This window comes from Anolis sagrei, chromosome 1, assembly GCF_037176765.1.
Source record: "Anolis sagrei isolate rAnoSag1 chromosome 1, rAnoSag1.mat, whole genome shotgun sequence".
Lineage (NCBI taxonomy): Eukaryota > Metazoa > Chordata > Lepidosauria > Squamata > Dactyloidae > Anolis > Anolis sagrei.
In genome coordinates, this window is record NC_090021.1 from 213,874,147 (window position 1) to 213,900,802 (window position 26,656).

The 26,656-nt window shown below is 40.0% G+C and overlaps 1 protein-coding gene across 7 annotated transcripts in view; it reads right to left on the reverse strand.

Moving 5' to 3' along the window:
- Window positions 1-3,437: 3,437 nt before the first annotated feature.
- Window positions 3,438-26,656, reverse strand: part of R3HDM1 (R3H domain containing 1) — a 61,217-nt gene continuing 37,998 nt past the window's right edge. For all 7 annotated transcript variants that reach the window (XM_067473017.1, XM_067473009.1, XM_067472996.1 and 4 more), the window contains 8 exons: window positions 19,132-19,286; window positions 16,718-16,866; window positions 14,449-14,552; window positions 12,172-12,341; window positions 10,350-10,500; window positions 7,187-7,269; window positions 6,286-6,370; window positions 3,438-4,840 (listed from right to left, as the gene is read on the reverse strand). In XM_067473017.1, coding sequence (XP_067329118.1) covers window positions 4,476-4,840; window positions 6,286-6,370; window positions 7,187-7,269; window positions 10,350-10,500; window positions 12,172-12,341; window positions 14,449-14,552; window positions 16,718-16,866; window positions 19,132-19,286 — 1,262 coding nt within the window. In that variant the 3' untranslated portion in view covers window positions 3,438-4,475. The remainder of the gene's footprint in view (window positions 4,841-6,285; window positions 6,371-7,186; window positions 7,270-10,349; window positions 10,501-12,171; window positions 12,342-14,448; window positions 14,553-16,717; window positions 16,867-19,131; window positions 19,287-26,656) is intronic.

Genomic DNA, 26,656 nt, shown 5'->3' on the forward strand with positions numbered 1-26,656 from the left:
TATATATATAATGTAGGTGCATACCTAAAGTTGTTGTTTTACATAGTTTTGAAGATCAAATTAGGTAGGTGACGTCCCCCATTCTCCATACACTTGAGTAAACCGATTTCTGGTGTTTGTCATGACTCTTGGCAGCATAGCAGACGTTATGTTGGCCATTTCTTCCTGGATGTTGGTCTTCAAATCTTGTAGGGTCCTTTGATGATTCACATAAACATGAGATTTCAAAAAAAAAAAAAAAAAAACATAGAAAAAAATCACAAGGGGCCAAATCTGGAGAACAGGCTGGCCACTCCAAATCCGCTCGAAAAGTAGGCCTCAACGGCAAAAGCACGCTCCTCACTCTTCCAACGCCTGATGGCGACTGAACTGTGTCAGGACAAAACTTTATACTCCTACCTCTCAAATGAGACCACTAGCGCTCCGCTACGTCTTCAACCGACTGAATAGCACGCATTTTTTAAAAAAGAAAGTTATACAAGATGACAAAACCAAGGGGTTTTTTTTGTGAGGGGATATTTTCAAGCTCCTAATATGTTTGACCATAGAATCATAGAGTTGGAAGTGACCGCATGGGCCATCTAGTCCAACCCCCTGCTATGCAGGAAAAGCACAAAGTATTCCTGACAGATGGCCATCCAGACTCTGTTTAAGTGTCCAAAGAAGAAGCCTTCACCACACTTTGGGGCAGAGTGTCCCACTACTGAACAGCTCTCAGTCAGGAAGTTCTTCCTCATGTTCAGGTGGAATCTCCTTTCCTGTAGTTTGAAGCCATTGTTCTGCATCCTAGTCTCCAGGGCAGCAGAAAACAAGCCTGCCCCTTATGAGATCCTTTCCGATATTTAAACATGTCTTCTCTCAACCTTCTCTTCTGCAGGCTAACCATACCCAGCTCTTTAAGACAATCCTCATAGGGATTCACCTTTGATCATTTTAGTCGCTCTCCTCTGGACACCTTCCATTTTGTTAATATCTCTTTTGAACTGTGGTGCCCAGAATTATAGAATAGAGTTGGAAGAGACCTCATGGGCTGTCCAGTCCAGCCCCCTGCCAAGAAGCAAAATTGCACGCAAAGCACCCTTGACAGATAGCCATCCAGTTTCCTCTTAAAAGCCCTCCAAAGAAAGAGCCTCCACCACACTCAGGGGCAAAGAGATTCACTGCTGAACAGCTCTCACAGTTAGGAAGTTCGTCCACATGTTCAAGTATAATCTCCTTTCCTGTAGTTTGAAGCCATTACTCCATTGCGTCCTAATGTCCAGGGCAGCAGAAAACAACTTGCTCGCTCCTCCCTATGATTTCCCCTCACATATTTATACATGTCCATCATGTCTCCTCTCAACCTTCTTTTCTACAGGCTAACCATACCCAGCTCTTTAAGACACTCCTCGTAGGGATTCATGGTCTTCGGACCTTTGATAATTTTAGTCCTCCTCCTCTGGACACATTTCAGCTTGTCAACATTTCCTTTTCACACCATTAAGCTACTTTGTAGATATTCTTTTGGGGCTTTCCCTTTTTTCATTAACCACCCTAAATGATTGTGACTGTTTATTCTAAACATCTGCTCTCTGGTTACATTAACTATTTTCCAGTCTGTATACACAGAAGCAGTTACCTATTTCTGTCAACTTATATGTATTTCCTATTCTCAAAGAACTCGTTTGGATACCATTTAGAACCAGTTGTTTGTTCTCAGTGTGCCAGCGAGGCCTAGGTCTAGCGTGCAGAGAGGGCAGGCCACAAGCCTTCTGTATTACATGCTGTGCTCTCCAAATTCCTCAGGATATGCCTCAATGTTCCTGGACCCCATTTTTATTTTTAAAAATTCCCTTGATTGCCTCAAACCAACACAAAATGTGACAAAATTGCATCAACCCTGCCAGCTGATTAAAAAGCACAATATCAAAAGTACTTGTGTGCCTTCAAGTCATTTGCAATTTAGAGCCACCCTATCATGGGATTTTCTTGGCCAGAGTTGTTCAGAGGACATTTGCGCCTATCTTCTTGAGGCTGAGAGAGTGTGACTTCCCTCAAGGTCACCTAATGACGGAGCAGGAATTATGGTCTGATGCATATTACACCATACAGTTTCAGTTGTAGAAAATTGTCCACGCTCCTCATACAACTTCCTATCTGCCTATTTGACCCAGATTCTCAGATTCCCTCAGGTATGTTTTTCTGCCCTACTTTTTCTGTAGTAAAGTTGACACAGCTTTCCTCTATTTTTTCCTTTGTCCACCCTTTCACTCAATGCCATTCTTGTCTTTCACTCAGTGCCACTATAATTTCAGTAGAAGGAAGCAGTGTATAGTGCAGAGGACTCTTGAGGAAGGGACCTTAATTCCCACAAAAGCTTTGACCTTAAAACTGCAATCCTTAACCCACTTATCGATAGATTTACATATGAGCAAACGTGCATAGACTTTAATACTAGTATTTCACTTTTGAAGTTGTAAATAGTAAAACAAATCAATATGTTTGTTACACAAGTATAACACAGCAGTACCATTATCAATGACTGGAACAACCTCTTAAGATTTAGTTGCTGGGGGCTACATGCCACCATTGCTATGCCACTGAAATTCTGCAGTCAACTGATCATCTGAACATATAAAACAGGCATTCAAGGTTTGCATTGCATGTTACAGAGCCAATTAAGACTCAAGAAGAACTTTATTGGAAGGCAAAAGTGACAGTGGTGACTCTAGTGTATATCATACCTGATTTATGTGAGACCCACCACAATCTCTTAGAAACAATAAGTAAAGGTAAAAGTTTCCCCTTGGCATTAAGTCTAGTTGCATCCAACTTTAAGGGTGGTGCTCATCTCCATTTTTTGCTGAAGAGCCGGCATTGTCCATAGACGCTTCCTAGATCATGTGGTCAGCATGACTGCATGGAGTGCTGTTACCTTCCCGCCGGGGTGGTATCTATTGATTTACTCACATTTTCATGTTTTCGAACTGCTAGGCTAGCAGGAGCTAACAGCAGGAGCTCACCCCGTCCCGCGGATTCAAACCGTCAACCTTTCGGTCAGCAAGTTCAGCAGCTCAGTGGTTTAACACGCTGCATCACTGCAGCCCCATAATAGAAACAGTATGAACCCCAAATCTGCAGTTTCATTTATCCATTGTTATCAAAATATGCCCTCTTTAAGAATTTTCTAGATCCTCCAGTGCAACTCTCTGGTATTTTTGGGATGGAAGTCTTTTACTTCAATAGGGTTTGCTTTTACCTGCGGTTTTACATATCGACACATAGTCCAGGAAGGTATTCCCCCACAGATATGGGGTTCACGCTGTATATTAATCAATGTTCAACTATAGTCAGTCACCAAACTTTCACGGTTTATCATTGTCATGAGTTTTTCAACAGCTATATCCACTTTTTTGAAAAGCAATTTCTCTCATTTTAAAAGAGTTTACGAGGAAATCTATACTTGTAAACATTTATTTTTTTCAAACTGAAGAAAGGCTTGCATCAGCACACATTGTACAGCCTTGCAAATTATACAGAAATTGAAGAAGGTGTCTCCTTTATATGTGCAATGAATCATTTGATGTCCAGTGATCCTCTACAAATGATGAAAAAAATATATTTAAACCACTTAAGAAGTTTCCAGCACTTATCAAATGCAATTACTCTTACAGTAAAAAAAAAAAGAAAGGAAAGAAAGAAACATATTGATGGGAACACAATTAAAGTGCAAACTTCTTGCCGTTTAGGGAGTCACATTTAATTTCCTCACTGTTTATTGAAATGGGCTCCAGTTAAAATTATCTTCAGTGTTCATTTTCCCCCCTTGAAAGTAGGATTTATTGGCAGTTATTGTTCACATCTCCTAAGTAAATCTAAAAAGGGAAGGACTGGAGAAGGTCTTCAGTAGCTATTGTCGAGCTCCATTACTTCTGGAGGATGACAGAAGGGAAGAGAAATATGCTACCTTCATTGCCGTTGCCTATTGGTATTACAGTGTAATTCCCTCGGAGCTCGTCTCTCTTTCCCTTTCAACCCCAGATCCCTGCCCTTAAACCGATAGAAGTGTGCTGGTTGTGTGCAAAGGGATTACAAAAACAGGTTAAGAATATGAATATTCCTTATGAACAAAGGTTTGCTGTACAACAGAGCTTTGGATCTGATACAAGTATTCAGAAATATAAAATGAAACGACTAGAAAAGGGGCATTTTTAACAGCATTCTTCAGAGAGTGCCACCTGTCCGTTTTTATATCACAGCAGTGTATTTGTTTTTTGAGCTGTTGATGATTTAACTGGTTGTGGTTGTTTGTTTGTTTTTCCTTTTCCACATCTTCTGCCAGGATCACTGGGTTTATTTCTTCAAAGGCTTTGCTGTTGTATGATGTCACAGGAGTCTTTATGAAGACAACAAAAACCCATAAACATCAAGCCAATCAAGTAGAGGAGATAAGGACATGGAAGGTCAAAAAGGCTGAATGTTCAATGGCATCGCTGTTACTGAGAACTAGCTCTTTCCAGAATGTGAAAGTCGTAGTGCTTCTTGCTTGTTCTCAGCCTAAACTTGTTCAGTGAATTACTTTGTTTCTTCAATGCGTTTTGGGCTGCAGACATGGTTGGAAAGGTAGCTAGAACCGTGTAGGTTGAGGCCAAGTCACTAAGTTTGGAAGATTCCGCATTCACATTGCTGTCTCCGCTACCACAATAATGATGGTGATGCTGCTGCTGGACCTGTAGGGACTGAGGGTCTCGTAGCCACCGAATCTTGGCACCAACTTTAAGAAGTTCCACAAATAATTTTTCAGCCTCTGCACGAGTTATTCCTTCTGGCAGTTCAGTAATTTCTAAGACTTTTCCTACGACTGAAGGGAAAAAATGTAGAATTAAGTATAGTTTGTTGCACAAAGTGTATTGAATGCAGGTTATTTTACTTGAGAGATCCATCTGCATGCTTGGTAATAAATAATTGGCTCTGTTCCTTAACTTTCCATTTTCCAATCCTACCCACAATTTGGAAGGCTAAACCAGCACCAATAATCACACACTGCTACTTTAAAAAGGCATTAAATTAAGAGCTTCAGCAAACATAAAATGTTTTAATTTTATGTCTAAATGTTATTTTATGGTTTATATTCTAAAATGGTTACGGTTTTTAATTTATGGTTATATTTTATTGTCTAGTTATTAAGTTTTGGTTTTCACATGTATGTAAGACATATAATTTTGCCATTATTATGTTGGAAACCGTTCTGAATCCCCTCAGGGGTGAGAAAAACAGTACATAAATGAAGTAAATAATAAACAAACAAACAGCCATGAAGAACAGGGTTTCTGCAGTTTTAACAGTTAGAAAGATAATGGTCTATTAAAGCTTTCTACCATGGCCTGAAGCTAAGGATACTAGGCAATACATTTAAGTGGCTATTAGTGTTAAAAACAGTGATGAACTAAAAAAAAGTCAATTTCCTAAACTTCTAGTGTTAAAAAAATAACTGAATTATTCATAACTTGTAAGAAAAGGGTTTTTAACAGAAGCCAAATGACTTCATAATGGAAGAAAGCACGCAGAGCTTCCAATATCCATCTACAAAGAGTACCTCTCTACTGAAACAGATATGCTGCCAGTCAATTTATATGGGACACTTCCAAATTACTTTGCACCCAGCTTTTGGAGAAGTACCATGTAAGAGCAGCTACTGTATATCCTTAATGGCCAGTCTTTTATGTTAGCAAGTCATTTTAATATTTTAACCCTTCCAAAATACAGAAAAACATTCACCCTAGCAAAATTTAATGTATTACCTTCTACCTTATTAAAGGAGGGATATGTCCCTTATGATGCACAGTTATGTCCTTGTGGTGTTGGCTTAGTGGAGACGTAAGTCATGTATTGTCATATTGTTCCTTCTACAGTGGCTTCCAAAAAACTTTTATCCACCCAATTATACAAAGCATTCCTGGAAGACCTGATGAGTTTTATGTACACTATTTGCTGACAGATCATAATTTAATGGTAACAGTTAAAGTGGCTGGCTTTTGTGCTGCAGCGCTTGCTTGTTGGCAAAAATGATATAAACTTCAGGGAATTTGTATCTGTATTTAATATTTATTTTTATATAATCTTGTTATTGATATTATTTGTTCAGTTCTACGTGCTTTATCTGATCTGTTGATCGTTTTATATATATATATATATATATATAGAGAGAGAGAGAGAGAGAGAGAGAGAGAGAGACTGCGCTTTCAGAGACAGCATGACAGCAGTTCATCTGAATTGTAAAAGAATGCCACACAGTGAGTCACGTACCTGGTTCTCCTGCACCAAGGTCTGCAGAGACAGCCTTCTTCGCGGGTTTTCTTCCTCTGTTTCCATGTCTGCTTCCAGGCTGACACTATGGAGAAAATGTTCACACAACATTACATATGCATGCACATTTAAGAGACAGAAATCCTCTTTCTTCAACCACAAGAGATGGAGGGTGTGAAACTGTCCATTTCAATTAACAAATGTAAAACAATACATCACTGCTTTCACTTCCTGAACTGTTTGACAAGAGCACTGGCATCATATTACTTGAATGAATTAAGCGGTGCATGTCTGTGTTGTTTTGCCAATAAATTCACTCAGAAGAAACAATGGTAGCATATCACATTCCAAATAAGGTATTCACTGCATTACAATGCTCACTGAATACTTCTGACATCAAAGCACCACAATGGGGCAAATACACACCCGTATCTTTGAGCTGATCTATGCAGTTTTCAAGTTCCAGAAACAAATCTGATCTCATAATCTTAATTATATATATTTATACATTTTATTGTAGTGCTTGCAGCTAATGTCTTAATGGCAGATCTTAATGGCTTATCTAAATGGCACTCCGTAATTGTAATGTCTAAATGGTATATAATGCCATCTCTTTTTTCAATTGGATCGAAAATAATCTTAACCTCCACAAACACAAACCATGCACATTTGAATACTATACATGTACTATACATATTTGAATACTATACATGTACTATACATATACTGTTCTTTTAAGAATACTTTAAGAAACATAGCAAATTATTCCTCTACTAAGAAAGAAGACATAGTATTTTGTAATGCAAGCGATTCAGTTCCCTATTCATCAAATAATTCATTTAATCTGCAAGTAAATTATATCAAAGTTGTGAGGCTAGTTTTAAGAGGAGACCTTCCCTACCTGTGGACCTGCTATGTGTCCATGTAGCAGAGAGGAAGGATTGTACTGCAATGGCTGGCCCAATAAGGGGTATCTGGCATCTCCTGAAAATACAAAAAGAAGCTTAATTTTAACTACCTAATTTCATTTTAAAGAGTTGACATCCCACTTGTGACATATATAAGCATCAGTCCAACTTATGGTGATCCTGGGAGAAGCCATTGTTGTTGCATGTTTGGTAGCAGTCTGATACTCAAACACTTCTCAGCCATCCTGTTTTCCGCCAATCACTACAAAACCACTGAAGACACACTTGTTGTTCTGCCATAGCATAACTTCACAATATATCTCCCAAACCAGGCAATCTTTTCTTTATTTATTAAAATAATTTTATTTGAGAAGGAAGAACATAATATAATAGCATCAGTAATACAAACAAGCAAAATTTTGTGATATAAAAATGCTAAAACTACACAGAGTTTTGGCTTTTAACAGATTTATTTTGTCCAAATCTAAACATGCTCACATGGTACAAAATATCAATGCTAGCACTGTATACCACCAGAAACACTTTTTCATTCTAAAGGTAAAGGTTTCCCCTGACATTAAGTCTAGTCGTGTCCAACTCATAGGAGTGGTGCTCATCTCCATTTCTAAGCCAAAGAGCCAGCATTATCCGTAGACACCTCTTAGGTCATGTAACCAGGATGACTGCATGGAGTGCCGTTACCTTCCTGCAGAAGCGGTACCTACTGATCTACTCACATTTGCATGTTTTTGAACTGCTAGGTTGGCAGAAGGTGGGGCTAACAGCAGGAGCTCACCCCGCTTCCCAGATTTGAATTGCTGACCATTTGGTCAGCAAGTTCCACAGCTAAACAGGGCCACCAGGGGGCCCTTTTTTATTCTACTAATACTGAAAATATGAAAGTGGGAATGTTCCCTTTTACAACAAATAAACTAGGACTACAAAACATAGAACATAATCTTATTGGAAAGATAGTTACATTAACATCAATGAAAGTAAATAAAGTCACCTGCTAGTTTTTGATTCACAAGGGGGAGAGGTGATCCCTGTTTATTTTGGAGAGATGATCCCTGTTATGTTCGCTTCCCAAAAGGGAAGAAGTGGAGACAGCACATAAAAAGGTGCCTTCTGTTTTCAGTGTGCTTTTCAACAGTTCCCCCTAGTCTTTTCCTAATAGTACTTATGCTGATTAAGTGAAAAAGGGTTGAAGGAGAGATAATAAATATGCACTGAACATATTCAAGTTATGTTTGGGAAGTAATAAATATGACAGATGGAATATATTCCTATAAACTGCCCTGAACTCCAAGGACTGGATGTGCAAAATAAATATGATTATAGCATTGAAAAGAAAATCTACCACATCATATTAAGCACCGAGATGCTGAAACTTCTAGTTATCTCCTATTTTCCTTCAAATATAACCTTGGTCTCCTAGTCTCAATATTAGGTTACATTATATTGACCTAATATAGTATATTGGGCTGCAGAATCACAATAGTTAAAATTGCTAACTGCAGGAAATCTGCTGACCAGAGTTAGCAGTTTGAAGCCACGAGTCGGGGTGAGCTCTGCCTACCTACTGCCTACCTAGCAATTTGAAAGCATGTAATGCAAGTAAATCAATAGGTACCGCTTCAGCGGGGAGGTAAAAGGTGCCCCATGCAGACATGCCAGCAACGATCGGAGAAAGTCTATGGACAACAGGCTCCTTGTCAAGGAAAAATGAAATGAGAGCACCTCCCCATGGCCAGAGTTGAACACTGCCTCCAGACGCTGGAGATGGCAAAGGGCCTTTACCTCTGTCTGTGTATTGTATGTCTATGTTACTGTGTAAAAAGGCATTGAATGTTTGCCTTATATATGTAAACTGTAATCCGCTCTTGGGAGATAAAGCGAAATATAAATGAAGTGTATTATTATTATTATTATTATTATTATTACTATTATTACATTATAAAAACAGGACGAGACTGCATGAGCCATCCACTAGGAGGAGTTTCAGTCAACTGCAGGAAAGCACCAACATTTTCTGTAGCTCTGTGAAGTTCTAGATTTCCTTCTTTATTCCAATGTGTTTTCTTGAAATGTTATGTGCATTTCGATGGTAGTTCTCAGAACTTCCATAAATCTAGCTGCAATAATCTGAGCAGCAATAATCTGTGATGTGGCAGCAAAAAAAGCCAATGGGATTTTGGCCTGCATCAATAGGAGCATAGTGTCTAGATCTAAGGAAGTAATGCTACCCCTCTATTCTGCTTTGGTTAGACCACATCTGGAATACTGTGTCCAATTCTGGGCACCACAATTCAAGAGAGATATTGACAAGCTGGAATGTGTCCAGAGGAGGGCGACTAAAATGATCAAGGGTCTGGAGAACAAGCCTTATAAGGAGCTGCTTAAAGAGCTGGGCATGTTTAGTCTGAAGAAGAGAAGGCTGAGAGAAGACATGATAGCCATATATAAATACGTGCGAGGAAGTCATAGGGAGGAGGGAGCAAGCTTGTTTTCTGCTTCCCTGGAGACTAGGAAGCAGAACAATGGCTTCAAACTACAAGAAAGGAGATTCCATCTGAACATGAGGAAGAACTTCCTGTGAGAGCCGTTCAGCAGTGGAACTCTCTGCCCCGGAGTGTGGTGGAGGCTCCTTCTTTGGAAGCTTTTAAGCAGAGGCTGGATGGCCATTTGTCAGGGGTGATTTGAATGCAATATTCCTGCTTCTTGGCAGGGGGTTGGACTGGATGGCCCATGAGGTCTCTTCCAACTCTTTGATTCTTTGATTCTATGATTCTATATTAACTGTAACCTGTCTTTTAAAAAAAAGTATACAAAGGGGCAAGGCAGGCTACTTCTGACTACATTTTATCAGCCAAAAGAAAGCCAAAGAAGGTTTCATATTCTTATTTTAACGTGAACCATGTGATAATGCAATTAAGGATTTCTATGCAAGCATTCAAAATTCATCAAACCCCTTCAGTGCTAGCAATTAATTAGGATGTAGCCTATTTCAACTTCAAGGGAAGCCAAATAAGAATATCAAAGGCAAGGGTTGATTCCTTTGAGGAAGACATTAAAACATATTTATAAACTGGGGGGGGGGGGGGGGAGCCAGGCAATGTAAACATTGCTACATTTTTCAGTTAATGAGAGTTCTACCTTGTCCAGGGATAAAAGGTCTAGAGAATGAGGGCACCAGAGGGAGCGGCGTTAATGTGGGACGGATATTCTTCATGTTTGACAGCTGAGCTGGTGCTGGAGACTGAGCTGGAGAGGTGGCAGGGCTACCTATTTGTGGACTGTGCTGTAACTGTGGAAGGAAGGAAGGAGAAAGACTATATATGAGTTTTCAAAACAGGGCAAAATAAGTCCTTGATTTGCAGGCCTTGTTTAAATCAGCTTCACAGAGTGCAAGTAATCTATTAATCTGTGTTGTCTGAATTCTACACTGTAGAATTCATGCAGTCTGACACCACTCTAACTGCCATGGCTGAATGTCATAGATCATGGGAACTGTAGTTTACAAGGTTTTTAGTCTTATCTGGTAAAACTCCTGTCAGTTCATAGCATTGAGGCATGGCTGCTAAAGTGGTATGAAAGTGCATTAATTCTACAGTGTAATGCACCCTTAGTTCCCATGATTAATAATTTCGACAGAGAAATCATTCTATTTCTGACGCAAAGCTATCATAATTTACATAACCAGCAACCATCATCTAGGAAGAGAATGCTTTTCCTTCATTTTTTCACATGAAATACAGGATAGTCATCCTCAAACTTTGATCTCTTGTTGTAAAGACCCTGCCTTTCCTCTTTTCTAGATGGAAGGACAAGATGATCTTTTCCTTTAAAAAAACTTACCTCGGAGATAGCGGAAGGCACTGAAACAAAAGTATACAGGCAGTCTCCGAATTACAAACATCCAACTTACAAACAACTTAGAGTTAAGAACTGGGATGAGACAACGGAGAGTAAGAGAAATCTACCTCTATGAAGGGTCTCCAGTGTAACTTTCTCATCAATCTTTGTTTTCATAACAAGCCATTTTTTCAAAATCCAATTTTCACAGGGACAGAAAAGTGAGGTGAAATCTTCTGAACAGCGGCACAGGCAAAACAAACTCCACAGAGTGTTAACCCTTCCATATGCTATCTAAAGCTTACATATATGTGGCTGGAGTTACACTTAAAATGTACCTGTTCCACCTTACAAACAATTTCAACTTAAGAACAAACTTACAAAACTTATGTTTGTAACTTGGGTACTGACCTTACTAGAAAGCTTGCTATCAGCACCCGAAGAACATTCTTTGGGCTAGTGCTAAACAGATTCTTAAAAAATATTTGGTTTTCATTTCACTTAATCAAGTTTTGCAGTTTTGCAGTTGCTATAGTTGCATAAATTTTATATTTTTTACTCAACCTTATTCCTATTTCAGAGTAATTTCCCCTCATATTCTCATTTAAGAAACTCATCTATAAATATTTCCATATGTATACACCACCAGTTCTCAAAAATGGCGCTCTTACTTTTAAGCATGGAATGTAAGTGCTATAAAAAGCAGGGGGATAATAGGAGAACTGTCATGCCTGAGGAATAAAAGTGAGTATTTTGACAACAACATCGGGGTGCTGGATATAATTAAACAATTCTCTTGAATCAGTACATTTGTTTGAGGGGGGGGGGCGGTGTTATCTCCCCATTTTAGTGAGTTGCAAGATTTGCAAGTGAATTGAACACAGCGAGCATTACTCAAGCTGGTCAAGGTCACTGGCGGACTCAGATGGAGAAAATGGCTAGCTAAGATAATTGGATCACTTGCTCCGAGACCGCCTGTAAACTCAAAACCTCACCATTGTCTATTGCAACTCTTTTATATAATATTCAACATGTGCACCAACATTTGAAAAATTAGGAATCAAACACTCCCCCTTTAAAAAAATAAATGAAAAGTAGTCAGAGCTGGAAAGAGATGTTATACCTGTGTACAGCTATCCAAAGTGCCAAAATCTGTTGTCTTTTGCCCTCTTTGATGGTCACAATAATATTTATTCTGTTTCCACTGTGGAGGGGAATGGGGTCGAGGCTGAGGATTATTGGGTATATTGAGCTGCATCATAACCATCCCTCCACCTGGTGGTGGCGCTACAGCTGTGAAACAAGATTAAGACAGAATGCTGATTACATTGTCCACTTCCTCAAGGATAGCCCCTTAAGGATTGGATTAACCACTATGCAGCTCACTCAGTGTATAGGAGAAATCAGCTGAAATGAAATGGCACCACGCAGCTGTACTGTTTTGTGCTTTACACCATGCAATCATGTTCATAACAGATCCCCCAATAGTAGCACATAGGATGAAGTTTAAAGATATTGATAAATCAGAGCTCATGGATAACAACGGCCCTCTTTATCCTGATACTGATACTTAAACCCACCAGACACCATTTCTCATTACAGCAAAAATTACAGGACAAAAATGCACATTCAGGGTAATGCCAAAGACAGGGCAAGTTCCTGGTTTAGACATAATAGCCATGTTTAAACATTTGAAAGGATGTCACACTGAGGCGGGAGCAAGCTTGTTTTCTGCTGCTCTAGGGACTAGGACACATTGGATTCAAACTCCAAGAAAAGCGGTTCCACCTAAATATTAGGAATAACTTTCTGGCAGTAAAAGCTGTTCAACAGTGGACTATGCTGCCTCAGAGCATGGTGCAGTCTCCTTCTCTGGAGGTTTTTAAGCAGAGGCTGGATGGGATACCAAGGTGCTTGTTTATAAAGCTATTATCCTCCCAACCCTGCTATATGCCTGCAAAATGTGGACTGTCTGCAGACATCACACTCAACTCCTGGAACGATTCCATCAGCGTTGCCTCTGAAAAATCCTGCAAATCTCTTGGGAAGACAGGTGGACAAATGCCAGTGTGCTGGAAGAAGCAAAGACCACCAGCACTGAAGTGATACTCCTACGCGATCAACTCTGCTGGACTGGCCACATTGTCCGAATGCCCGATCACCATCTCCCAAAGAAGTTATTATACTCCCAACTCAAGAACAGGAAATGTAATGTTGGTAGACAGGAAAAGAGATTAAAAGATGAGCTTAAAGCTAACCTTAAAAACTGTAGCATAGGCACCGAAAACTGGGAAGCCCTGGCCCTTGAGTTCTCTTAACTGGAGGTTAGTTGTGACGAGGAGTGCTGCAGAATTCAAAGAGGCACGAAAGGGAGAAATGTGCCAAGAGGAAGGCATGTCAAGCCAACCCTGACTGGGACTGCCTTCCACCTGGAAACTAATGTCCTCACTGCGGATCAAGAATAGGTCTCCACAGTCACCTACGTATCCACTGCCAAGAAACTACACTTGCAAGGCCATCATACTTGGACAACAAGGCATCACCTAAGTAAGTAAAGGATGGTTGCCTGTCGGGTGTGCTTTGATTTGGTGTTTCCGCATGGCAGTGGGTTGGACTAGATGTCCTCGGCGTCTCCTCCACTCTATGATTCTATGGTTTCATGGCTTACTGGCTCAGATCTATAAAATTATGGTGCTCTGTTCCAAGACAAGGGCCCTGCTTTGCCAGTTCACAACAGGAATGTTTCCTGTCTCATTCTTCATCCAAACTCTCAGGATACAGACCTTCCTGTGTAAAGTGACATGTGATACAGGCCATACCAGGGAGAAGTAGTTAACAAATATTATTATTATTTATTTCCTACATTTGTATACCACCCCTCTCAGCCCGCAGGTGACTCGAGGCGTTTCACAAGGCAACAATTCGATGCCAACTACATCATAAAAACATTAAAACATTTAAAAGCATTAACATATCAAATAAAACCATAACAATAATAAAAAAAACCCTTGTGCTCTATTCAACATTGCTCAAGAGGCTCTGTAAGTGCCCCAAGAGGGCAGGATGCTGGAAATAGGAAAGGATAGGACGTTTTATTTTCATGTGCTTCCATATTAGGTTCCAACTCTATGTGTGCTGTGTCTAAAGCCAATAAAGCAGTGGTTCTCAACCTGTGGGTCCCAGGTGTTTTGGCCTACAACTCCCAGAAATCCCAGCCAGTTTACCAGCTGTTTGGATTTCCGGGGGCTGAAGGTCAAAACTTCTGGGGACCCACAGGTTGAGAACCTCTGCAATAAAGAGAACCATTTAATGACTTAGTGATTCCAACTAGTATGCAATCAATGCTTTTGAAAAGTATCCAAATAAAGCACAACATCTTGTCAATATATTTTTTTCATACTTGCACATTGTTGTCCCTGGAGCTGTTGGGAGTTGCAGGGTGATGTTGTTCTGGGAAACTGTATCTGTTCTGATCCTGGATGCTGTAGATATGCTACTGAAGAGCTGCAGAAGATGATATGGGTGGGGTAGGGAAGGGAAGAAACAGAAGTGCATTCAATCTAAATTCATGGCTATTCCTACTTCCCTTGGGCTGAGAATTGCGGTATATAAGCGCAGTAAATAAATAAATAAATAATAATACTTCCTAAAAACAACCTCAATATTGACATATTAATAGGAGTGAGTATGTGAATATATTCACTCTGGAAATCAGAATGTAGTAGCCAACAGCCCCGAGTTTCCTCAGGGTTACTGATGATAAGGTGACTTGAAAGTCTTTCATAAATAGATAACCATACGTTCAAATAGATTTGATGGCAGTTAAAAATATCAAGACAAATTGCCACTCATTTCTGACATCTTTAAATTGATTCAGAACTGACGGTCTACAGTCCTCTTGGTCACCACTTGCAGCATGGCTGGCTTTAGACTGCAGGTTGATTGTATTATTTTAACCTTATTAATCTTATCAGTTTCTCACCTCAGCTGTCACATTTAAGCTATTTATCATTTTAATAGTAATCATACATTTAAATGTTCATGTTGCAGCAGAAAATGAATGCTCCTTAGTGTTAAAATTAATACATTGAAAACAAGAGTGAAACACTTGCCCTAAGCAAAACAAAAAAAATAGCGACTTAAATGCTATTTTTTTCTCTTAATCTTTCTCTGAATTATTCATGAATTGACTTCTGGAAAGGTGACCAGGCTTTGAAAATTGACATTAATGCAATACATTACAGCAAATTGCTGACTTAAAAAACTACAAAAGCAGGTTTCAAAGCAAGATACACAAAGATCAAAGGAGCCCTAAATATCAAAAAGAAATGATACAAAGATAACATGTAGGGATATATGTGTGTGTGTGTGTGTCTCCAGTGTTTAGAAATGAGGTAAACTTCTGCACCAAGGTGACCTCAAATTCAGTGTTTTTCTGCTTTTAAGTAACAACCCCTGTAGGCAGAAGAAACTGCATTTGGTGCCTGGTACCAAATCTATGTTTTTATAATGTGAGCACAAAATATTAGCATCACTAAGCTTCTCCTCCAATGGCAGTTCAGTTCCACTGAGAGAAAGTAGACATTCAATACTTTACCTAAAACTCTCTCTTTTCTTGCTACTTATATCCCTAAGCAATCAAACAAATTCATCATAATGCAAACCAACTATAGAAATAATCTCTGTAATATATATTTCCCCTACAGACATCTCAGGGAAGGGAGCAGCGCAGGGGGGCTTCATAAGCACAACATCAAGCAGTAAGAAGTTTAACTATTGTAGATTTAACCAAATGAAAAGTAAATTTCACATTACAATTCTATAGAAACCTTGTTTCAAGTAGCTCCTTTTGAACATCGAGGGGTATAGATGTGAGTTGGGCACTTATAGGGCTCCATTTTTAGTCAACTACTATCAGTATCTTAATATTCAGAAAGAAACTGAAATATAGTCAGTCCTCCATATCCATGGATTCTGCATTCAAGGCTTGGGATATTTTAAAAGAAAACACTGGTTCCCAACCTTTTTCTTGACCATGGACCACTTAAACAGGGGCCACTCTCCAACATTAGTACCAAAAGAGGTACAAATCAGTTTTTAGTCAACTTTAGATTTGGTTTAGTTATTTGGGTTGCTGATTCAGAAAATTGCATTGAATAGACCACATCAACCGGTCCCTGGTCAAAGTGGTCCCTGGTCAGAAAAAGGTTGGAAACCACTGTTATAGAAAAAAACAACAGCTCTATCATGTCTTGGCCCAGAAGCAGATGAAGGCCCTCCGTCTGTCCCAAATGTCACTGCATTTGGCCTTACAGTATTGGTTCTCAACCTGTGGGTCCCCAGAAGTTTTGGCCTTCAACTCCCAGAAATCCTTACTATTGGTAAACTGGCTGGGATTTCTGGGAGTTGTAGGCCAAAACACCTGGGGACCCACAGGTTGAGAACCACTGAACTAGGGTTTGAACCACTGCCTTAAGGGAGGAAAGAATGAAAAGAATGAAAAACACTTATGAAAATCAATAAAACAAAAATAAAATCCCATATTCAACATTACTGTGAAACCGGGAAAACCTATGCAAGGCTTTGAATGGGATGCTTTTTATTTGCTTTTTTTGTTTATTATACCTGCTTTCATTAAACACAGTCTTTGGCAAAGGAGTTAAACTCACCTTAAGTTATTCTGCTGTCCAGATGGAATGACACTATAGTAAACTGGCATTCCTGACGTAGGTAGTCCTTGGTTAGACTGATTGGGAATTACAACTGGCTGCTGATATGTCTGCTGGGACATTCCTTGGGAACCTTGAGCCACTGAAACCTAAGGATTAGAAGCTCATTAAGACTGCTAATCCCATTTCTTTTAAACATGACATAGATTGAGAAATCTTACATCTCAAATAAAAACTCAAAGAAGTAAAGGGAAAGACACACACTGATGTACAGAAGATTAGCATTGATTCATGACCACCCGTATAGCGTCTGCAGCAAATAGCGTCTGCAGCAAATAGATCATCGGAGCTGTTTCGGGTTGTCGGGGAACTCCTTCACCCACCTGTGGTGGAGGAGATCTCTGACGACCCAGTAGCTCGGTGTTGCGACTTCGCACACCATTTTGCAGGCAAAGTTGCTCAGATACGCCTTGAGCTCAACTCCAATTTCATCACAGTGCCAGAAGAGGTGACGGAGGTATCTGCTTGTCCAATCTTGTGGAATTCTTTTAGGCTTGTTCTTCCTGAGACCGTGGAAGAGGTCCTTGGGGCTGTGAGGGCGACCACTTCGACTCTAGACCCATGCCCATCTTGGCTTATTAAATCTGCCAAGGAGGGGTTGGTTGATTGGTTTGTGTTGATCATTAACGCATCGTTGGAGCAAGGGATTTTTCCATATAATCTGAAACAGGCTGATCTGAAACAGATCACTGCACACCGCACACTGCACTTATTTTATAATCCTACATTCCCCCCGCCACATCAGCACTTTTAATCCTGTACCCACTACTCTGGCCGGCCCAGTTTTAATAATGTCTCATTGTATTGTTACTGTTATTGTTTACTCTGCTTAACTGTTTTTAATTTGCTTTAGGTATTGTATCGTTGTATTGTGTTTTGAGGCTTCGGCCTGTGTAAGCCGCATCGAAGATGCTAGCGGGGTACAAATAAAGTTATAATAATAATAATAATAATAATAATAATAATAATAGCATTGACTGAGCGTGAGATAAAGCTACATGTAGCATATGTAGGTAACCCATTACTAAATAATTATTTTCACTTAACCAAGTTTTGAGGCAAAGCTTTTGTAACACACTATCTTATTTGTTTGTTTGTTTATGTATTTATTTATTTGCAGTATTTATACTCCGCTCTTCTCACTCCGAAGGGGACTCAGGGCAGATTAAAGAACATACATATGCGGCAAAAATTCAATGCCGGTTTTTACAGTTATATATATTGGCTTTCTCCATCTTTCCGGCATCTTGGAAGGTGTTGTGTTCGATTTCGGGGGGGGGGGGGGAATGAGGATGAGGGTGTGCTGCTCTTGTTCCATCTTCCTTCTGGGTGCCTCTGAATACCTCCCCCACTTTTTAAATGAGCGGTACCTATTTATCTAATCATATTTTTGCTTTTGAACCACCAGGTGGGTGGAAGCTGGGCTAAGGCCAGGAGCTCACCCTGACTCAGCTTTAAACTGGCAGCCTTTCAGCTGACAAGATTGACTACAGCTGGTGTTTAACCTGCTGTGCTAAAGCCGCCCCACTACTTTCTTAAGTGCAGGGAATTCATCTACATCAGCCCAAATTTACAGTCTAAAGTTGTTTTTCAGCACGGGAAAGGCCTACTCCACCATAAATGAAAATGAGGTCTTGGTCTTGCTCATTGCCTATAAGACTACGGAGAGAAATTTCCAAGCCTTTATTTTTAAGGAACACATGGAAAAGCCCACAGTTCCTTCTCCCCATGAGATTTGTCCACCAACAGGAGTTAATCACAAACCATCTCCCATTCTGTGTGTGTCAGTGTTTCAAAAGACTATGACTTGTCAATATCCAAAATAAGATGGTTTGCTGGCGAAACAAGAGGAGCAATTGTCTTATGATAACACAGACTGTTTACTCATACCAATTACAGGAATCTAACATATGCAGGAAGGAACTGATACGCTCTGTCTTGGCACCTTACCCTTTCTAGAAATAGCATCTGAGGATGAAGACTAAATCTATGAAACCCTTAGTCAATCTGAATAGTGAGAAATGATGTTGTTGTTCATTCGTTCAGTCGTCTCCGACTCCTCGTGACCTCATGGACCAGCCCACGCCAGAGCTCCCTGTCGGCCGTTACCACCCCCAGCTCCCTCAAGGTCAGAAATGATAGCGTCATATAAAATTATAGAATAAGCAGAACTTCATATGTTCATAATCCAAATAAACGATTTTTTTCCCACTCACACAATTCCTTCCCAACCAATCGTTCTATGGGTACGCAGTTCCTTAAAGATCATATTTTTCATCATACTCATTTGGTAGAGCATTCATGTTTAGAAAGTTTAGAAGGGTCATCTGTATTTTCAATAGAGTTTCACTTACTTGATAAGATGGCACAGGAGGATATGGGACAAGAACACCTTGGATCTGGTTTCCAATGTTGTTGGGTTGGCCACTGACTAGGTTTTGGTTTTGAGATTGCTGGACGCCAACTAAACCCTGGTAGTTTTGCTGCTGGTTAGGCATGACTTGGTAACCTGTAAATGAAAGTAAACATTCAAAACTTGTTTTGATGAGTTATTGTCAAAGAAAATTTGTAAAGTGCCCTTTAGATTAGGAGCAGGCAGTTACATGGGGATTGGAGGCCTATTTTCTCACCATGCTCTCCTGAAGGCCAAATCATTCCAACTACCTTTTCTTCTGGTCCTTCTCAAAATGGTGACCAAAGGTTGTCATTTTGAGAGGAACTGTAATGGGAACATGTGTATAAGAGTATTAGATTATTTTGCAGATAGGGAAGGTATGTTTTCAAAATATTTGCGGAACCTCTGCATTATTTTTCACCAGAAGATGCCTGAAAATTGCACAAATATTTTTTAAAATGGGGAATTAAGACTTTGGAGACAAGAAGAAGGCAAAACTGGGTCAAGAGATTACATGTGGTTGGCATTTTTTCCACTGTAGCCTTGGAGGTTATAACTAAAATATGGAAGTAACTTTCTATGGATCCATCTCACATTGCTTTTGTGATGCTAAAGGCCTTCCATGACACAAGCAGGGGAAACTGTATAGCATTTGGAAATAGCTGTGTAGTAAGGATCCATGCTGTTGGCTCTGCTCACTGAACATTTTAAAACGTTACAATAGCAGCATATTTATGTGAAGTCACAAAAAGAGTTTCCATACCAACTTATAAGATCTATAGGGCACAATATATACATGGGATAGCTTTATCAAAACATACACGTTTGCCCAATTAATACGCTGACTATTTGCATATGTTAATAACATGCAATTAACAGCTGGTATATCATCTTCATTAAAATGGCACATTCTAAAGTTAATTACCATGCCGCAATCAATCTCCAACTTTCATATTCTAATTACGGCCTACAAATGTAAATGTCTATCAGCATTAAATTGTAATACTATGAACCCATTAACTTCCTCTTCTTACACAAATGTCTTTGCAGTCACCAGCGCTTCAAAATGAAACATGAAATTAAAGATGCAGGTACCCACTGACCAGCTTTGTTAACACAGGTGTATCAAGTTCATCAAGACCACTAAAAACAGAAATTTAAGATACATTGCGCATCTTACTTTTGAAGATTAGCGATGGAGACATGTGTGTATGCATTTACCTGGCTGCAGGTTTGGCTTCTTGAGTTAGAACATTGGAAGATAAAAATAGTATTTTGCAATAGTCATATTTCCCCCACATCGCCATTTTAATTCAATCTGGTGTTGGGAAGTCGCCTCAATTCCCACTGCCCTTTTCCTGGAAGTACTACCTACCACCTGACAGACCAAAGTGTAATAAGAACAGCTGACCAGGATAATCACCTTGATTAGCATTGCAAAACCTTGCAGCTTCAAGGCCTGACTGATTCCAGCCTGGGGGAATCCTTTGTTGGGAGGTGTTTTTCATTTTTTCACTGAATGGAATACATATTGTATTTGGTGAACAAAAACTACAACACATGGGACACTGATAAGGATGCTGGTAGAAGGAGTAGGAGAAACTACAATACACATTATCCTTTTTCTATATCAAGAAGAGTAAGTCAATGGTTTTCACAAGAAATTTGTGGCTCTCATCCACAGTTGGTAGTACTCTGTTTAAGATGGGCAAAAACATTAGAAATATATATTAGTGAATAAAGTTCCCTTTCCTAAAATCACCATCACTGCTAGTGCATGAAGTTGAAAACAAGTGACAGATGTATAAAAGTATTTTGAGGATGGAAATGATAAGGCTGTTCCCATACTTTAAAAAAGGAGATACACAAGCAGGTACAGCCCTTTCCTACAGCATGTAGAAATCTACATCTGCTGAATTCTGGCTTTTTACATGGCTTTTAAGGTCAAAGCTGTGTAACAACACTTGTACTTACAGCAGAGTCTCGCTTATCCAACATAAATGGGCCAGCAGAACGTTGGATTAGCGAAAATGTTGGATAATAAGGAGTGATTAAGGAAAAACCTATTAAATGGCAAATTACGTTATGATTTGACAAGTTAAGCACGAAAACATCATGTTTTACAACAAATCGACAGAAAAAGCAGTTCAATACACATTAACGTTATGTAGTAATTACTGTATTTACGAATTAAGCACCACATCATCGCAATGTATTGAAACAGCTGTGGATCTGGGCAGGAATGCTGGATAAGCGAAGATTGGATAAGCGAGGCTCTACTGTACTTTTGAAAATAGTTGTTATAATCCGGAAATGTTGTTTTTGTGGCTGCCACAAACTATGCTGAATTGGTTTGAGACTCTATGAGATATTCATTGAAAAACTATAGCAAACTGTGCTGCAAGGTATCCTGAAAAAAACATTTTTGAAGTTTAATGATCTTTTTCCATATTTTTTATGATAGAACCAATTAGGTAATGGCATTTATACCCCAGGAACAAAAATCGTGTAACACAGTCTTACTGAATCTGTAATGCAGAAAAAGACTGCAATAATTTCTCATGTACCCTGGAAGCACTCATACAAAACCCCAGTTTCTGCTCTGAAGGAGTCCTGGGAAGCACACAAACAAGTTAGTCTCCTGAAAAGCTATTATTTAGTCTCTGGCCCCTACCCTTTGTGTTTCTGCCTTTTCCCCCTCATTTTTTCCTTTGCACTTTCCAATTCCAATTACTCTTTCTGGCTCTCTGGATATCAAATAAGCATTTGATATCAGCACAGTGCCTCAAATACCTCACTTTAGGTGATGCACTGCTTTTTATTTGTAAAGTCTGTATTACAATAACTTCTTTCAAAACCGATGCAGGAGTTCAGTTGTACTTGCTCCCTGAAAATGGAAAAAAATGCTATTCTCAACTTTCACACACCAATTTTCATTTTTAACCTGTGCCTTCAAAGAATGTGATACATTGTGTTCCATGATGTCCCCCCATCACTGAAAATAGAAGTGTACAAACTCTGCAAGTAACCCGCTCTTAGTTATTAATAAGTTTTGCACATTTCTATAGAAGGAACTCGTTTGGACAGCCATGCTGCCTTATTGACATGTGTTTGACAGCATTGCTAGAAGTGTCAAACAAAACCCTTAGATTTGCCTTAAAATGATGAAACTGTACACATACTAGCTAGTTCTCACAATCTCAGGTCTATATTTCTTCCAACTCTTTACTACAGCAAAAAAGGTTATTGAATCATATAGATTTCATGTAGCACATATCAAAATTGAAACCGAGGATGCAAACATCAGATTCTTGGGTATATGCAAATTCAAAGCAGTAAGAACACCAATGGATGACATTGGCCAACTTCTTGTCTTCTTATAAAATAGGTTGTCTTATACCTACAACTTTCTAGACAGATCATCTACGTTTCAGAAAAACCCTCTGTTGAAGAGAATTCCAATTTACACTCTATGCTAATTGCACCCATTATCAGAGAAATGTGTAATGTTAAAGAAATAAATGTCAACTACAATAAGGGATGCAACTTCAAAAAGTGGTAGAGGTGCACAAAATATTAAGTCAGCAGTTCTCTAAAGCAGTATTCCTATTATCGTATTCAAGTTATATTAATATACCCCAAGGAAGGTAAACGTAAAGGTTTCCCTTTGACATTAAGTCTAGTTGTGTCTGACTCTGGGAGGTGGTCTTCATCTCTATTTCTAAGCCAAAGGACTGGGGCTGTCCGTAGACGCCTCTAAGGTCATGTGGACGGCATGATTGTATGGAACGCCGTTACTTTCCCGCAGAAGTGGTACCTATTGATCTACTCATATTTGCATGTTTTCGAACTGCTAGGTTGGCAGAAGCTGGGTCTAACAGCGAGAGTTCACCCCACTCCCCAGATTCAAACTGCTGACCTTTCAGTCAGCAAGTTTAGCAGCTCAGTGGTTTAACCAGTTGTGCCTTGGACTCCTACACCAAGGAAATAAAGCAATTAATACTTTTAAATAAAATCAGTTAAAATCTGAAGAAAGTAAATATACTACCCAAGTGTGCTTAGATCTGCATAAACATGTAATATTATGAAATGAACTAAAATGTGATGTAGAAACTGGCTTAAATAAAACACTGCTGCAAACTTAATACCACAGAGCATACTTCTCTCCCCACAATTGTTAGAAGAAAAAAAACACACTGAACTTTTGAACCAGCAATATACTTCCTTTTCAACAGCCCTGCAGATATTTTCAAATTCAAAGACAGATGCTTGGATTTCTCCAACCAACAAACCACGCAGCATTAAATGCAGATTACCAAACGAAACCACTTTAGAACCCAAAGTACTGCATATGAATGGCATTCAGAAAGTGCTGCAATTTCATTTTCCCCCTTTTCTCAGGAACTGCAGGGCATCTTGTGGAAATTATTCAGTGTCTTCTGGAATCCTCACACGGACGAAGCAAAAAATCAATTTTCCACGCTGAGAGAGGAATTAGGGCAATATAAATTGACTGCTACCATTCTGCCCCACAGGGTTGCAGGGCCCTTTCTATTTTTAGCTGCCTTATTCCACCCCAGCATACCAAGTGGCATGGAAGAAAGACAGCACTCAGCAGAAAAAGAGGGAGAAACAAGAACCAGCACCTGCCGAAACAGATGGTTTTTCTTTTCTGGCAGCCCTATTAGATGTAGTTAAAAATGCTTGCCTCTCAAAATCCAGGGACTGCAAAGAAGTAATCCTGCCACGTTATCATTCCTAAGTCATAAAACTGCTTATGGGATCATGCTCCGCATCTCATACATAAATCAGTTAGACGGAAACATTGCTCTCAATACCAAAACAAAAACCTCAAACATGAGATTTAAAAACAAAACACAGGAGACACAAAACAGATAACAAAAAGCAAAAGCCTGTCAAAAGCTTTCCTGCTCGCGGTCTCTTTCTGAGTATCACTTTCCAGATACTTTCGGTACCATCTGTGTCAGGACAGACATTGCTGAGATGTTGTTTTTTTAAAAAGAGAGAGACGGACAGCACATCCTCTCTGAGAAGAGAGCAACACTCCAAGACAGACACACCCGAAAGTCCTTAAAAAAGGAAGCTAGGAAGCAGCTGAAAAAGAGACCGGTTCACTGTGAGAAATGTAACCCTCTCAGACAGTGTTACGGCCCCGAATCCAACAGCTCATGAATAAAGCCAACCTAGTCTCTATATTGTGACACATAAAATATTTCACATGTAGCCTGAGTCATCACAGACACACAGAAAACCACAATGTTTAGACTACAGACAAATATTTCAATAATACTTTAAATTTTAAAAAATGTTTAAACTTTGCTGAGTTAAACACCCACACAAATCGGTCACTATGGGCAACATCTAACATTTGCATCTGTTTATTCTTGTTTCCTTTTCTCTTTTACAACTGGGTTTGCAAACTCAAGGACCTCCTGGTAGAGCAGCAGGTTAAACCGCTGAGCTGCTGAACTTGCTGACCGAAAGGTTGGCAGTTCGAATCTGTGGAGTGGGGTGGGCTCCCGATATTAGGCCGAGCTTCTGCCAATCTAGCAGTTCGAAAACGTGCAAGTGTGAGTAAATCAATAGGTACTGCTCTGGCGGGAAGGTAACGGCGCTCCATGCAGTCATGCTAGCGACATGACCTTGGAGGTGTCTATGAGAGTTGGACATGACTGGACTTAATGTCAAGGGGAAACCTTTACCTTTTACCTTTTCCCAAACCCAAAACACATGTGCTTATTTTGTATTTATATCTATTGTTCAAAAATACTAAAAAAAACGCCCTCCTTTATCTTTGATTCAGTATCCTGAAACAAGAATGTGAGCTTGGCATGTGTCCAACTTTAAGGGGGGGGGGGGGTCAAAGTTGAGTTGTTTTTCTAAGTATCAGCAATTGGACCTCACTAACTCTCAGGATTGCTGACAGTTTCAGAAGCTATCAAAGTAGTGCATGAAAGAAAGAACATTAGGAAAACTGGCACCAAATTCTGCCTTTTTTCCATTCCTCAGAAATAAAGCAGATGTGGTCCTCCGTCAAAGCAGTAGGCAAAAAATTCATCCAAGGGCACTGACAAATTAGGCAGAGGGAAATACTTATCTAAGTGGTAAAGATATAGGCTGGTATTCAAAATATTATGTAACCAGCTCTGCACTAACAAGACAATTTGGTGTTTATGTTTCATCACCTGCAATTCCCTTTTTCCCCCATGTCAGGAGCGCCTTGAGAAACTGCAAGTTGCTTCAGGTGTGAGAGAATTGGCTGTCTGCAAGGATGTTGGCCAGGGGCTCATCTTGCCTCCTTCAGCACAGTATTAACGAGTGTTAGCTATGGTGCCACAGCCATTGTCTCTGTGAAATCCTCTACCAGTGTAACCTACAAATACTGCTGCTGCCCAGTAGCTCTTTGGCACATTGAGTCTGGCTCCTCAGAGAAAGATTGCCTGACATGGGAGGCCCTACAAGAAGCACAATATAGTCCCTTGCCTCACAGAAGCACACCGTGGAAACCATCAAACTTTTCTATGCAAAGCAACACAGATAAAAGATTTGATCCAAAGACATACAATTAAACTCAAGCAAAAACTCACCCTGTATTGTATACCTTGCCTCTCAGTAGCCAATTACATGCTCTCTATTACTTGTTTACCTATCTAGGTAAATAATTATAAGTTTATCTATCTAGGTAAACAAAACATGCTTACAGGAGCATCCAACCACACAGCCAGCCACAACTATTCCAAAAGACCCCGAACCAGTGTCTGACAGCTGTGATGGGCTGGATGAGGGCAAACAGGTTGAAACTTAATCCAGACAAGACAGGGGTCCTCCTGGTTAGTCATGGGGCCGATCGGGGTCTGGGTGGCAACCTGTGCTCGACGGGGTTACATTCCCCCTGAGGGCGCAGGTCCATAGCTTGGGGGTCCTCCTGGATTCAACGCTGTCACTTGATACTCAGGTGTCAGCGGTGGCCGGGAGGGCCTTTACACAACTCAAACTTGTGCACTAGCTGTGACCGTACCTCGTGAAGTCTGACTTGGCCAGGGTTACATCCAGATTGGGCTACAGCAATGTGATCTACGTGGGACTGCCCTTGAAGACGGCCTGGAAATTTTAATTGGTACAACGGGCGGCAGCCAGGTTCCTTACTGGAGCAAACTATAGGGAGCATACAACGCCCCTACTAAAACAACTTTATTGGCTGCCGATAAGTTGCCGAGCCAAATTCGAGGTGGAGTTAATGACCTATAAAGCCCTAAATGGTTCGGGCCCCGCCTATCTTTGCGGTCGCATCTCCGTCTATGAACCGGCGCAAATCTAAGATCCTCCGGGGAGGCCCTCCTCTTGCTTCCACCGCCGTCGCAAGCAAGGTTGGGGGGGTTGAGAGAGAGGGACTTCTCAGTGGTGCCCCCCTCCCCCGCCTTTGGAACACCCTTCCAAGGGAAATAAGACAGGTCCCATCCCTC